We start from the raw sequence: 13,483 nt of genomic DNA, 5'->3' as shown, positions 1-13,483 counted from the left end.
CACAGACAGTTCCATCTGAACATGAGGAAAAACTTTTTCACTGTGAGGGTGGCAGAGCACTGGAACAGGTTGCCCAGAGAGGTTGTGGAGTCTCCTTCTCTGGAGATATTCAAGACCCACCTGGACGTGATCCTTGCAACGTGCTCTAGGTGACCCTGCTTGAGCAGGGGGGTTGGACTAGATGATCTCCAGAGGTCCCTTCCAACCTCAACCATTCTGTGATTCTGTGATGTCTGCGGGGCTGAATTGCTTTCCTTCATGAAAACACGTTTGTGTCTCTGCCCTGCTAGAGGCTTGAATTACAAGGTTTCCTTTTTCATGGCCCTGTGGAACACCATTACCTGCACAAACACTGTCATTGCTTAAATTTTAATCTGAAGAACTGGAAGTACCAATATCAGTCCTGAAGTTTGCAAGGTGCATTAGGAAGTCCTTCCTTTAAAAGCAGCAGGACAAAAGGATTTTTTGTTTTTTGTTGCCCCCCCCCCCCACACACACACACACACGCACATGCACACACTGACATCCTTAATGGAAGGAGAAGTGTCTTGTCCATCTTCGGGCCGCAGGGAAGTCATGCAAGTGAATAGGTATAGCTGCAAATAAGCAATTTACTGTAGCAACCAACAGCAAGGGCCAACATAGTTGGCATCCCTCTCAACTTCAATAACTGAACCAGATGCTCTGTTAAACCCAGCCCTTGTCTTCTGTTTCCCAGGCACGTGCGCTGGCTAACCATCTCATTCGCAAGTACTGGAACAGTTATCACCTGCCACTAGAGTTCATCAGTACAAGGTGCTTTCCTTTAATAAGGGTTTGCTGTAGATTGTGCCTGACCAGAACACGAAATGTTGCTTCTTTATATAAGAACTTGCCTGCCTGCCCTCCCTTCCCCTGCTCCCCACCCAGTCACTACCTGCTACTGTGTGTTTGCCTGGTCAGCCTTCCTAGATTGTTCTACCCTGTCTGGGCATAATGAGGGATAGTGTGATCTTGTCCAAAGCTTTGTCAGTATCTTGGGCAGTCCAAAAATAGCCTGTTTATTAGAGCTTTAGTGCTTCAGGTGTCACTCATTGCCCTTCTGTGAGCTATTCCAGCCCCAGACCTGTAGAGTGAATCAGGGTGGCATCATAAGTTATTGGCAGACAACCTCATGCTACAGAGTGCAGCTTCTAGAGACTAGTGTGTGGGGATGCATTCATAGCACAGTTGCTTACCTTGCTGTAACTGTGTGGTTCCTACAAATGGAAGATCACAATCTACAGGGATTAATACCTCTCCTGCTATTACAGAGTTCTTGAGAGGTGGATTCTGGTTTTGATAAAGTACTGTGAGGGTAGTTGGGATTGCTCTTAGCTATAAGGTATGAGAAGGCACACAGGCCATGGTCCTAATAGATACTGCTGTTCAGAAAGCTCAAATGGGTAAACCAAGACTTTTCTGCCTCCACAGGCATCCTTGCTAGAATTGGAATATGCATGGGCAGTGTAGTTTTCCCTAGCACTTAAATATTTAAGGAGATACTTGCTTCCTTTTGCAAAAGCAGGAGGGTGTTTTGCTGTACTTGATAAGACTCCTCTAGGTTAGTTTTGAAGAAATACACGCTTTCTCCCTGTAGTAGAAGCTGCCTCTGTATTTGAATTGTGAGGCACAGGTGAAATAGAAGCACAGTATTTCTTGCATTTAGACCCCTTCCTGCAAGGACAGAGTTATTGGCTTACATCAAGTCTTAATCTGTGGGCAGTTGTGACTTCATCTGTGCTTTGCTAATTGTTGTAATGGGATTTTCACTTTCTGTGATCTTGAAGCATTGAGTCAGATTTGTCTGCCAGAAGCTTTGCATGAAGACAGGTCAGGTCTGCCTCCAGTGGGAGTGGGGTATTTGAACTGTCCCCAAGTCTAAGCCTTGTTTAAAAAATGCAGCCAAGGTGACAGAACTGGGAGTTGCATGAAGAAGGAACATGCTTCTCTTAATTAGCCTTGTTCTACCAAGGAGTCTTGAAGCAGCAGTCCCATTTTCTTCTACCAAACAGTTTGCTGTTGGCTTCCTGGTATTAAAGACCAGAAACGCTGCCATCATCTTTGAGAGTTTTCTCAGGGTCGTCTTCATCTCATTGTCTCCAATCCTCTGACCAAGTTGCATGGTCTTTCTCTTTCCCTTCAGTCTTCTAGTTTCATGTGACTTTAAAACAACTAGGTTAAATTAAATGTATTTTTCGAGTAACTGCCTGAAATGGAAAAACATCCAAGTGTCAGTACAATTCTGCTTTTATGAAGATGTTCTATTGAGTGGTAACACTCCCATTACTGGTATAAACTAGCTACTGTTATATTTGTCAGATYAGATTCTGGAAATACTGATGACTAACTTCCATAAAAGATAACAAAGCCCTTGTCTGACTTTCTAGACAAAGCTGGATCATGTCAGATAGCTTGTGATTGCCACATCAGGTGGCTCACTGATTAGTACATACACAGGTACAGAATTAAACTGAGGATATTTGCCAGAAGGCCCCAAATGTACTACTGTAAAGCCTTTAGTAAATTACTCTTTTGCCTTCTGTTTATTAAGACTGCATTTCTGAGGAACAATATCTTGGATAACACCACACGTGAAGCACAGCTTCCTAAAGATGCTTTCTGCCGAAGCATTCCCTCACCATCTAGGCTCAAACAGCTCAAAAGCTCTGAAATGGACCCATCTCAGACCAGAATGAGGGAAAGGCATTGTAAAGCCTATCATAAAATGCTGTATTTGAAAAACAAATACCTGTGGATGTTTCCATGGCTTTCAGTATGTATTGAGAGCAAAGAGGTGAGTTCTTGAGTTCCTTTCTCAGTCATCAACAAACTAAATTCTTGCCAGTCAAGCTGCTGCAGTGGTGTGTGGTGTAGGTCTGTAGGGGGTTGGATAATTATTTTCAGTATGTTGATATAAGCAGCTCCAGAATTCTTAAAATCCTAGAGATAAAAAGATGCTGTGATATGCCTTCCTTATGACAGGAGGAAAGAAAAATCAAATGTTTGCTAGTACAGTGCCATACTTTTTTTTTTTTTTCTCCCAGGATTCTGTAACTAATAAACTAATGCCTCCTTTAAGGATTCACTATCTCATCTGCACACTTAATGCTGGTTCACTGCATGACAGAAATATTCAAGGTTTAGTTCTAAAGATCCAGTTAATTCTTGCTATAAAAATTTTCCTTTGTAGTAGTTTTGATCCCTCAGATTTGCCTGCTTTTATCTTGTTTGCTTTTATGCCCTTTTCTGTAACAATTTGTGAAACTGGGAGCAGCTTGAGAAGGAAACTTGAAAAATTGCAGAATTTTGTTCTTTTAGATGAGAAAAGAGGTTTAGTCACTGTACATGTTCCTTCCAAACATATTCTGCATGCGTGCAGAGCGCTGCTACAGAATGCATTTCAATACTTATACTTTATTATTAATAAAAACTAACAGTTTGGTCTCTATCCAAAGTGTGGATAACCCCATTAATGGTTTTTTAGTAATCACTATCTAGTCTGTGTGGAGATTCTTTTACCTATTTATATTCTGTTAAGGTATTTCTGTGCAGCTCTGCAGAGATAAAAGTCTGTTTGTTACAGTGCCATTTCTTACTGGAAGCAGTTAGTGTGTGCTGCAGAACACCAGTCTGAACCATTTTGAAGACCAAGAGTAACTTTGGACCCTCTATACACGGTAGAACCTGAGCCTGAATGTCTGTGTACAACTCTCTTACGTTTGAGTTCACATCAACTGCTTGCTGAAATTGCACCACAACCTTAGTCTGTGGTGTTGATGCAGGGTACCCTGAAGGTTTAAACCCTGTGTAATGGATTTTTTTAGTTATGTCAGTTTCCAGGGTTTGATGTTTGAAATGGATGATGGCTTGATAAAACTTGGAGAGTCACTTTGTGCCTTCTGCTGCAGGCATAGAGTTAAATGTAAGAGCCAGTTCTCTAATGCAGTTTTAATTGGTTTGGCTGAACTGTAAGCGTGCTTTTTTTTTTTTTTTTTTTTTTTTTTCCCCCCCCCCTCTCCAGCTGAGCATTGAACAGGCCCAGGCAGTGGCAGAGCAGGTTGAGATGAAAGCTAAGGTGGTACAGTCTGAAGTCAAAGCAGTGACAGCTAGACATAAGAAGGCCCTGGAAGAGCGGGAGTGCGAGCTGCTCTGGAAGGTATGCGCCTAATATTTGTATTTTGTACACTTTATTTGCTAGCAGGTGACCTTTTAAACTGGAAACATGCTTTTTAACTGGTGCAGGGTCAGATTCTGCTGCCCATCCAAGGAACGTTGACTCTGAATTCAAACACTACAGTTTAAAATAAACTTAGGGGTTAAGCTGCTGTTCTGTAGGAAGCAGGATGCTGGAATCTGGGCCAAGATAGTTTTGTATTGAAGGTATCTCTTAATATTAGAAACTGGAGGGGGGGGGGTTGGTTGGTTTTTTTGTTTGTTTGTTTAACAGGGACTACTGTATCCTCACACAAGTTCAATCCCACAGGAAAGGTAGACACTCCCCCTACTGGCTCAGCTGCAATACCTCACAGCCCTGGAAAAAGGGCTGTCTCCAGTACTGACAGCATGGGGAAGTGTCTTTGATACCTTGTATTCAAAGATGTCTTTAAAAACTCTTTGATACACCATTGCAGAATTAAGTACAGCTTATGTGCTCTACTTTGCTTCTTTCCTTTGCATGTAAAGGAAGCTTTTTTTCTCCTTGGAACAGACGAGTAGGAATTCCACAAGACTAACTTTCGTTCCCCCCCCCACCCCCCATCCAAAAACATATTTTACTTTCAATAAAGGTAGTGTCCTTCTCTTTGTGGTGGAAGGGAGGTAATAATGCAGTTCTTTACTAATAAAGTAAAAAGTAGACTGCAGTAGGAGCATCTACACAGTCCCAGACTCTTGCGCTCAYTTCAGCAGTGATGTGTATGTGGTGCACTGGCTGCACCCCCTCAAACCCCTGCCCTTCCTCTCCAGTAGAGACAATACCAATACCAAAAGTGTCTTATTCCAGAAAGGTAACTTAGTGGTCATGGCTTTTCCCTGCTTGCCTAGCAGAAGTTGGTTTGGATCAGGCCTTTGGTCCAACTTGTTGAGCTGAACAGAAACCCCCTTAGTCCTTTCAGATCAGCAGTGAGTCAAACTGACTTGTCCTATGGCCCCATGTTTGCTAAATTTGATACAGGGCAGGGAGTAGAAATGTGTGGTCGAGGTGGGAGAAGGGGTGAGTAGACAATGCTCCTGTAATCTTCAGCTGCACCAGACTAAGTGCAGTAGGAGACCAGGCCCTGCATGGCTGCTGCCTGTGCTGGCAAAATGGGGCAGGATGACTTGCTGCACACATGGCTGCATGGGCACACGCTGCTAGGAAGCAGTGCCATCCGTAAACTGCTTCTCCCCTGCCCCTTCTCCAGCAACACTGACTGGCACATTGATTTTTCTGGTTTAACGTCTGTTGCCAGCAAAATGACCACTCTTGGTAAAAGTTTAGTCTCACTGTAGCTAGAGTAGTTCCATACAAACATCTCCATTAGGAGACTATTGTATGTTTTAGAATGTGGACTGTAAGCTTAAAAAATGCACTTTATAGTTACTGTACTACAAGCTCACTTTCCACTGGTAGCTCTCCTGAGAAGCCTGACAGCTTTCTCTCAAGTTATTCCTAGTACAGGAGAAGAGTTGCCCCTAAGCCATTTGTATCTATAGAAGTTGCATAAATGCACTTTATTGGGATGTCTGCATTAAGAGCAAGTTCTCTTCAGGTTATAAATACACATTTTGAGAAGGAAAACTGGTTCTTGGTAGTAAAAATACTAATAATAAATAATAAATTTAGCCAGGAAAAAAAAAGCAGAAAGCTTAAGCCCTAATGTCAAGAATGATGTTAGTGAATAATTTTTGGTACCAAAGCTGAGGCACTGGAAGTGCCCCAGTTTGCTGATCTCTTCTGAAAACTTGTGATTTTTAATGAGCTGTTGGAGGAAGCATCTCTTCAGTTTTTTGAAACACACAGGTAAAATCCGCTTGCATTTTAACTTCAGTGATACAGCATGTTTGTCTGTAGTGAATTTCTTCTTTCATCTGCTCACTACTGTGACAGGGGTCTTTAGACAGCGAGTTGTTCTTCACTACAATATTTTGCTGGTTGGTCTGAATATTGTTGTTCTGCAGCCAAGCAAATGAAATGCATTTTTGCAGCAACAAAGTAATTGCATGTTTCATTTACTTTTACAAAGCAGGTGTCTTTGCCAGATGGTCTAAAAACTTTTTCAGAAGTAAAGAACCGAACCACAGGCATGTATAAAACAGTTATAAACAAAGCATATTTGTTTGAGTTTCAGTCCCCCAAGCAGGAGCTAGCAGCAACCTTCTGTGTCCTTTTAAGTGACATTAAGATGTCTTGTTGTAAAGCAGTAGTTTAGCATGATTGCCAGTATTTGCTATAAGGAAAATAACCAAATAATTGGACCCTAAAAATCCTGGAGGGAGATGTCTGGTATTATCCAGTCACGTACAAATAGACTGAACTGAAAGCACAGTTCTGGCAGACTGGGAGGTAAGGAGAACCCACTTCTCTTAGCTGGTGCTGACTCCTAGCCTCAATCTAATGTGATAATAGCCCACCTTCTGAAACTCAGATTGGCCTCCAGTCTCCTTTTAGAGTAGGGTCAGCCTCTGCTCAGTTTTTTTGGTGTGGGGGGAGGGGGGATCCATTTTTGGGAACCCACGGAAGTTTCTCTRCTTTCCAGAGTCTAAATAAGATGTGCCTTATGACTAGAAGGTAGAATAGCAGTTTAGGAAGGAGATCGTTATTAGTTAATAAACAAGCAACTCTTCCTTTCAAATGGCATACCAGTGCAGCAAGCCTGTAAAGGAAGACACCCCCCCCCCCAAAAAAAAAGGATGCATGTCACAGGAGTGAATAGTAACCCTCAGATGATTATCTGGATACAGTTGTTCTTGTTCATTTCTCTCTCCCCATTGTGGTTTCTGAAGGGCTTGTTGTGCAGTTCTGTTTGGTTATCACATCCTGTGACAACTGCATAATTATTTTTTGTGTGGAAGAGTCACATTAGGAAATATTTCTGTCTTTCCTGATATAAATGTTCCACATCTCTGTTTTGTTTCCTTTCCTCTCTTCTCCTCCCTTCCTTTCCCCACAAGGTGGAAAAGATTCGTCAAGTCAAGGCTAAGTCACTCTACTTGCAAGTTGAAAAGTTACGTCAGAACCTAAATAAGCTTGACAACACTATTAGTGCTGTCCAGCAGGTCCTGGAGGAGGGTCGTACCATGGATATTCTTCTGGCTCGGGACCGCATGCTGGCTCAGGTGCAGGAGCTGAAGAACGTGAGAGGTCTTCTCCAGCCACAGGAGGATGACAGGATCATGTTTACTCCCCCTGATCAGGCATTGTATATGGCCATTAAATCAATGGGCTTTGTCAGCAGTGGGGCTTTTGCTCCTCTGACCAAAGCCACTGGGGAAGGCCTCAAGCGTGCACTGCAGGGCARAGTAGCCTCTTTCACAGTGATAGGCTACGACCATGATGGTGAGCCTCGCCTTTCTGGAGGTGACATGATCTCTGCAGTGGTGATGGGCCCAGATGGAAACCTGTTTGGGGCAGATGTCAGTGATCAGCAGAATGGGACCTACCTGGTCAGCTACCGTCCACAGCTGGAGGGAGAGCACCTGGTGTCTGTGATGATGTGCAACCAACACATTGAGAACAGCCCCTTCAAAGTCATGGTGAAATCCGGCCGCAGCTACATTGGTATTGGGCTACCTGGGCTCTCGTTTGGCAGCGAGGGAGACAGCGATGGCAAACTCTGCCGCCCCTGGGGTGTTAGTGTAGACAAAGAAGGCTACATCATCGTTGCTGACCGCAGTAATAACCGTATCCAGGTGTTCAAGCCATGCGGGACTTTCCATCACAAGTTTGGCACACTGGGCTCCCGACCTGGCCAGTTTGATCGGCCTGCTGGCGTGGCCTGCGACATCTCGCGTAGAATCATTGTGGCTGACAAGGACAATCATCGTATCCAGATCTTCACATTTGAGGGGCAGTTCATTCTGAAATTTGGGGAGAAAGGAACCAAGAATGGGCAATTCAATTACCCATGGGATGTGGCTGTCAACACGGAGGGCAAAATCCTGGTCTCTGACACAAGGAACCATCGCGTTCAGCTTTTTGGGCCTGATGGTGTGTTTCTGAACAAGTATGGCTTTGAAGGGGCACTCTGGAAGCACTTTGATTCCCCCAGAGGTGTGACTTTCAATCACGAGGGCCACTTGGTAGTGACAGACTTCAACAACCATCGCCTTTTGGTCATCCATCCAGATTGCCAGTCAGCGCGCTTTCTGGGCTCAGAGGGTACTGGGAACGGCCAGTTCCTGCGCCCACAGGGAGTGGCGGTGGATCAAGAGGGGCGCATCATTGTGGCCGATTCCAGGAACCACCGGGTGCAGATATTCGAGTCAAATGGTAGCTTTTTATGCAAGTTTGGCACTCAGGGAAGTGGCTTTGGTCAAATGGACCGTCCTTCAGGTATAGCCGTCACCCCTGATGGCATGATTGTTGTGGTCGACTTTGGAAACAATCGAATTCTCGTCTTCTAATCTGTGTTTGAATTAGGAAGAAACTGTCTCAGGGAAATTCTTCTAAGAGAAAATGAAAAAATACAACGTTAATTCAAACCTACCTCATCTTTAATTTTTTTACAGATGAATGTACTTATCTTTTTCTGCAGGGAGTGAGCCTGTAAAGTTAAATTCTATCTACCTCATTGTCCTCCCTTCCCTCCCCTGTTTTTTCTCCCCCTTCCCCTCCCCACATACTCGCAGTTCAGAAAATTTTACCTCTCCCCTGGATGGGGTTTCATGCACAAACATGTGTTGCTGTGCACATTAGGTGATTTGTGTGGTGAATTCTGTAGACTAAGCCAAAAAGGCTCTCTATAGTGTGTGTTGTTTTTTTTTTAATGGGGGGGGAAGTAATAGGTATTTGCAGAGAATTTGTGTTCTTGATCATACTGCAGAGTTGTGGGTTGGGGACATGGGAGGGGGGAATTTTTTTGAATTGCTGCTGCAGCAGAGAACTCTTTCCTGTTCTCCTTTTTATACCTCAGTGTGTTTGATTTACTGGTGAGCACAGTGTCTTGTTTCCAGAAGACTAAACGATTTGTGAAAATGAGTGGGATTCACTCACCAGAAAGAGCAAGTTTGCATCTTTTTTGGCATTTCTGTGTATTTTTCTAAAACACAGTAATCAAACAGCACAAAGCAAAGCTGATAAAAATGCACAATATTTCTTTAAGTTTAAACCAAATTATTCATTTTAGTGGCTTAGTACAGTCATTATAAAGTTTAGATAAAAAGCAGGGCTTCCTTTAATGTATCCTGTCCTTTGAGTATTTCTTTTACTGCTTTCACCTGAAAGCTAAGTTAGGGTTTTTTTGGTTTGGGTTTTTTTTTTTGGGAGGGGGGGTTGAAAGTTACTATTGTTTTTTTATCAGTATGTGCAACTAACTTGGATAACAGCAGAGGTTACAAGGAGCATCAAAATAAGGAAAATCAAACCCTTGATTTAAGGTTGTTTCTTGTGAAATGACTAGTTTTTGGTTGTTTTTTTTCTTCTTCCCCTCCCTGTAGAAAGACTTTAAGGGAATAAAGTTGAATGGATTTGTTAAAACAAAGTGGTACCTTTTTCCAAAAATAAGAATAAGCRCAGCTTTGGAGATTCAGGGTGCGTTTCAGAGAAGTCCACAGCTTTTGTCTTTTAAAGGGGATTGCAATACCTCGATCAGTGACAGAATAAAATTCATCTCATCCTCTGCTTCCCTTGAGAGCTGGATTGAAATGTTCAGGAAGGTTTATTTTAGTTTTTAGGGTGGGGCAGGCCTGTTGGCCCTATGTACTGTTTTGCTACAGATCTAAATAAAAAGTTACCAGCATAAGGCAAACTAGATTCACATAAAGCTTTGCTGCTTTGTTCCAGGGCAGTACCAAAGAATTCTGTGTAAAATAAATTAATCTGATTCTTTAAAGCTTGGGGGAAGGGGGGGGAGGGAAATTAGCCCTTTCAGGGATATAAACTTTTTCTGAGAAGCAGACTTTTTGGAAAGGTTTGGGAGAATGGAGATCATCTTAGTAAAACCATGTGACTGTGAATCCCTGGAAGTCTTTAGTTTATTCTTCAGTTTCTTGCATTCCAATTGAGCTCTTAGTACTGATGTGGTCTCTAGAGAGCTGTTGCTTCATCCTCTGGATAAGACCTTTGGTGGCAAACCGGAATGGTTAAAGTAGGGAACAGAGGGCTTTTCCATCACACAGCAATGGAAGAGTTCACACATCAGTACTCTTCTCCTTGGAAATGCTGTGAGATTTGCATTATTGCTTGCAAGAGAAGATCTCTGAAACATGAGCAAGGTTGTTATGAGAAAGGCTGAAGTGCCTTACTGCCCTCCAAGGAAAGGGTTCATCTCTTTGCCAGCCACCATGCACAAAAGTGACCTGAGATTGAAAGGCTCTTTACAAGTTTGTGAGAAATCACAAGGTGCACTTTCCTTGTTGCTGCTTTCCCCTCCAAGGAGTGTTAACTTTCTGGGTTTTGTAGAAATCCTGATGCTGTGTGCAGGCAGATAGCTGCCACTTAGAAGGAGGCTTAAACTAAAGGGCCAGAGAGAGGCAGAGATACAATGAGATGGCAAAACCTCTTTTAAAAGAAAGAAGGGTGAGAAAAACACCTTAATTAAATAGGATAAAATAACTGTGCTGCCTTTTAGCCAAAGCCTCAAGGAAGCAAACTCTTCAAAGCAGTATGTTTCAGCTAGGCTTAATCTTAGGATAGCATGGTTTAAAAATAATCTTTTAAAGGATAATCTTTTATAGAGATGTCTGTCATTAAACTTGTGTGGCCACCCAAAATATGGGTATGAGAGAAAGTTAATTTACATTTAATTCTTTCAAGTTCTACTTCTGTATGTGCCTCCCCTCTTGGTGCTGGCCTGCAGTTGTGACAGATGTCCATGTTTGTCTCATATTACTCAGTCCAAGAATTATTTGTAACTTGGGCTGTGAAAACTAATTAGCCTGCAAGACCTAGATACCAAAGAAAACTGGTTTAAAAAGCTTTAATGTTTAGTTTGCAGTGTCCTTGCATTTATCCTAACATGTCTTAATAAAAACACCTGGTCTCTTCATATCTTGACCAGAGTGACTGTCAGTGCTGGAGCATGGCTAGAAATGCTCCTGTGCTTTAATGCTTATTGGGTCCCCCCCTTTCTCTGGGGCTTGGAGAAAGGAATTTTTTGAGAGAAAGTTAAGCATGTGTTTGGCATCATCGTGCTGAACTGCAGAAACATTCTTGTCTTTCTCCAGCCTGTAGTGCTTAGATGATGGCAGACACTGAAGTTGCCCTTTGCTATTTTGTATGGAGCCATTGCCCAAAACACCAGTCCTGTTCCTCTATCAGGAAGAGGAATGACTTGATCCTTAAGTTGCTGTCTATTTAATTTCGGTGGATTTGCCTACAAACCAAATGATTAGGCCTCAAGTTTTTGACCTCACATGTTGGGAGCTTTTTGGTTTTAAAAACACTACTATTTAGCTACCCAAAATAATTTCTAATCTGTTTGTCATAGTGCTAAGCACACTTGGTCTCACTGAAAAGTAGTATAGCTTATAAAATGGAGTGTTTTATATGCAATGAAAATAAGTAGCAAAAATATTATACAAGCTTAATGCCAACATCAAATGCCCCATAGGGGCTTTTAAAAAGTAATACGTGGTTCATAAACAAGATTCAAACCTGGCTCTGTTTTTTTTTCCATGCACATTCTCAGGCTATGCATGTTCTCAGGCTATTGCCCCAGTATCGTAATACGCGTGGTGAAAGTGTACAGAGGAAAAGCAAGAGTTTGAAGCTGGATTGCAGACCTCAAGTGTTCAGAGCAGTCTGAACTAGTGGAAATGGCCGGGAGAAGGGTGTGAGATGAGCTTGTTGCTCTCTCAGCTCTAGCATTGGGGATCGACAGATTTGGATTAGCAGACTTGTCTACTTTGAACTCCYGAAGGAATTTAACTATGCCAGGTTAAACCAGTGGCGCTCAGTAAACTTTTAGCTTGATGAAATGTTATCGGTGGTCAGATTCTTGCTGTTTCAGGTTCAGCCTACGAAGCAATCCTGCCCTTTCTCAGAACTGTTTAAGCAGGAATTTCAGCTGCAAACTAGCAGATAATTTTATTCCTTTTATTTAGTATCCTTTAAGTAAAATTTATTTGGGAAGCCCATAAACCTAAACTGTAAATAAGGTGAGGGTAGGATAACACACAAAAACTAATGCATATTAGGGCCGGACATAACCAAGTTGAGAGAAGGAAGAACAAGGCACCTGGATATGGCATTCCCCTGGAATTGCTGGGAAATGGGCCCAGTCTGTTTAGCTAAACTTAAACCAAAATTAATTAATCTCTGAAGACAGCAGATTTATAGGCTTATCTGGCCATATCTTATTTTACTGCTTCTAATGATCATGAGATTTCTGTGTTCAGTTCTGGTTTAAAAAAAAAAGTGCCAAAGTGTTTTGTTTCATGGGTATTTTTTCCTTTTTCTTTAAGGAGTGTAAGCCAAATGGTGCCAAAAGAAAATAGGGTATTTAAAAATAGAGATGTTTAGACAAACAGTTTGGAGCTGTATAAAAAATGAACACTGGTACTTGCTTTAGACAAATATTGTACCTTTGGTCTTTGAGTCCTTGGGAGTTTGAAACCCAGTTTGCTGTGGTACAAAATGCACAACTTGAGATGCCACTTTTTTTTTCTTGAAGTTCTACCTCACTTTGCAGAACTAAATCATCTACCTCAATCATCAGACAGGTTTAAGAAATAATTGAGAATCTGCTTGGGGGAAGGATTTATCCTGCCTGTTGGACAAGCATTTTAATTGAAACAGATACTAAGTGTATACAATGTGGTGACTTTTCTTTTCCGCTGCCTGCCCATGGAAATATTAAACTGTCCTTGCTAGAGAAACTGTAAATAAAACCAAATGTTCATCTATTCAGGCACACTGGACTGAGCAAATAGAAACACTTTTGAGTTCTGCTTTCACTACGAAGTATGGAAATGTAAACTCTTTTCAGTATTATGACACTACTAGCTGACATGACATACTTCACTTTCATTTGCAGAGTTCTTATGTCCTTAAGACCTTTAGGTCTCTTCTCTACAAGAGAAAAGTTTATGCATGCCTACAAATATGTCCTGTTTGGAAAGACAAAGGTTATGATTTCTGTAAACACAATGCTATACCAAATGCTTGAAGGGAATAAGATACTGATTTTTTTTGACTTGGTGATTGTATTTGTAGTTTTCTTGACGCAATGGGATTTTTTCCACCATGACAGAGCAACCAAGTTCCTATTCCTGGAGAGCAGTTTAGGTTCTGATATTCTTCGGAGAGGCAGTTTAAAACCAG

The 13,483-nt window shown here is 42.0% G+C and overlaps 1 protein-coding gene across 3 annotated transcripts in view; it reads left to right on the top strand.

Moving 5' to 3' along the window:
• Window positions 1-10,047, top strand: part of TRIM71 (tripartite motif containing 71) — an 18,065-nt gene extending 8,018 nt beyond the window's left edge. The window contains exons 2-5 of one of the 3 annotated variants that reach the window (XM_026089942.1): window positions 719-795; window positions 2,573-2,815; window positions 4,043-4,177; window positions 7,174-10,047. In XM_026089942.1, the coding sequence (XP_025945727.1) occupies window positions 2,693-2,815; window positions 4,043-4,177; window positions 7,174-8,625 (1,710 nt within the window). In that variant the 5' untranslated portion in view covers window positions 719-795; window positions 2,573-2,692 and the 3' untranslated portion in view covers window positions 8,626-10,047. Of the gene's footprint in view, window positions 1-718; window positions 796-2,299; window positions 2,816-4,042; window positions 4,178-7,173 lie in introns of those variants that run through there. The other 2 variants (XM_026089941.1, XM_026089943.1) reach the window with 2 other exon arrangements.
• The last annotated feature ends 3,436 nt before the right edge of the window (window positions 10,048-13,483 follow it).

The sequence above is a fragment of the Apteryx rowi genome, unplaced genomic scaffold, assembly GCF_003343035.1.
Source record: "Apteryx rowi isolate R43461 unplaced genomic scaffold, aptRow1 scaffold_837, whole genome shotgun sequence".
NCBI classification, from domain to species: Eukaryota; Metazoa; Chordata; class Aves; order Apterygiformes; family Apterygidae; genus Apteryx; species Apteryx rowi.
This window is presented reverse-complemented; position numbering and strand designations above follow the sequence as displayed.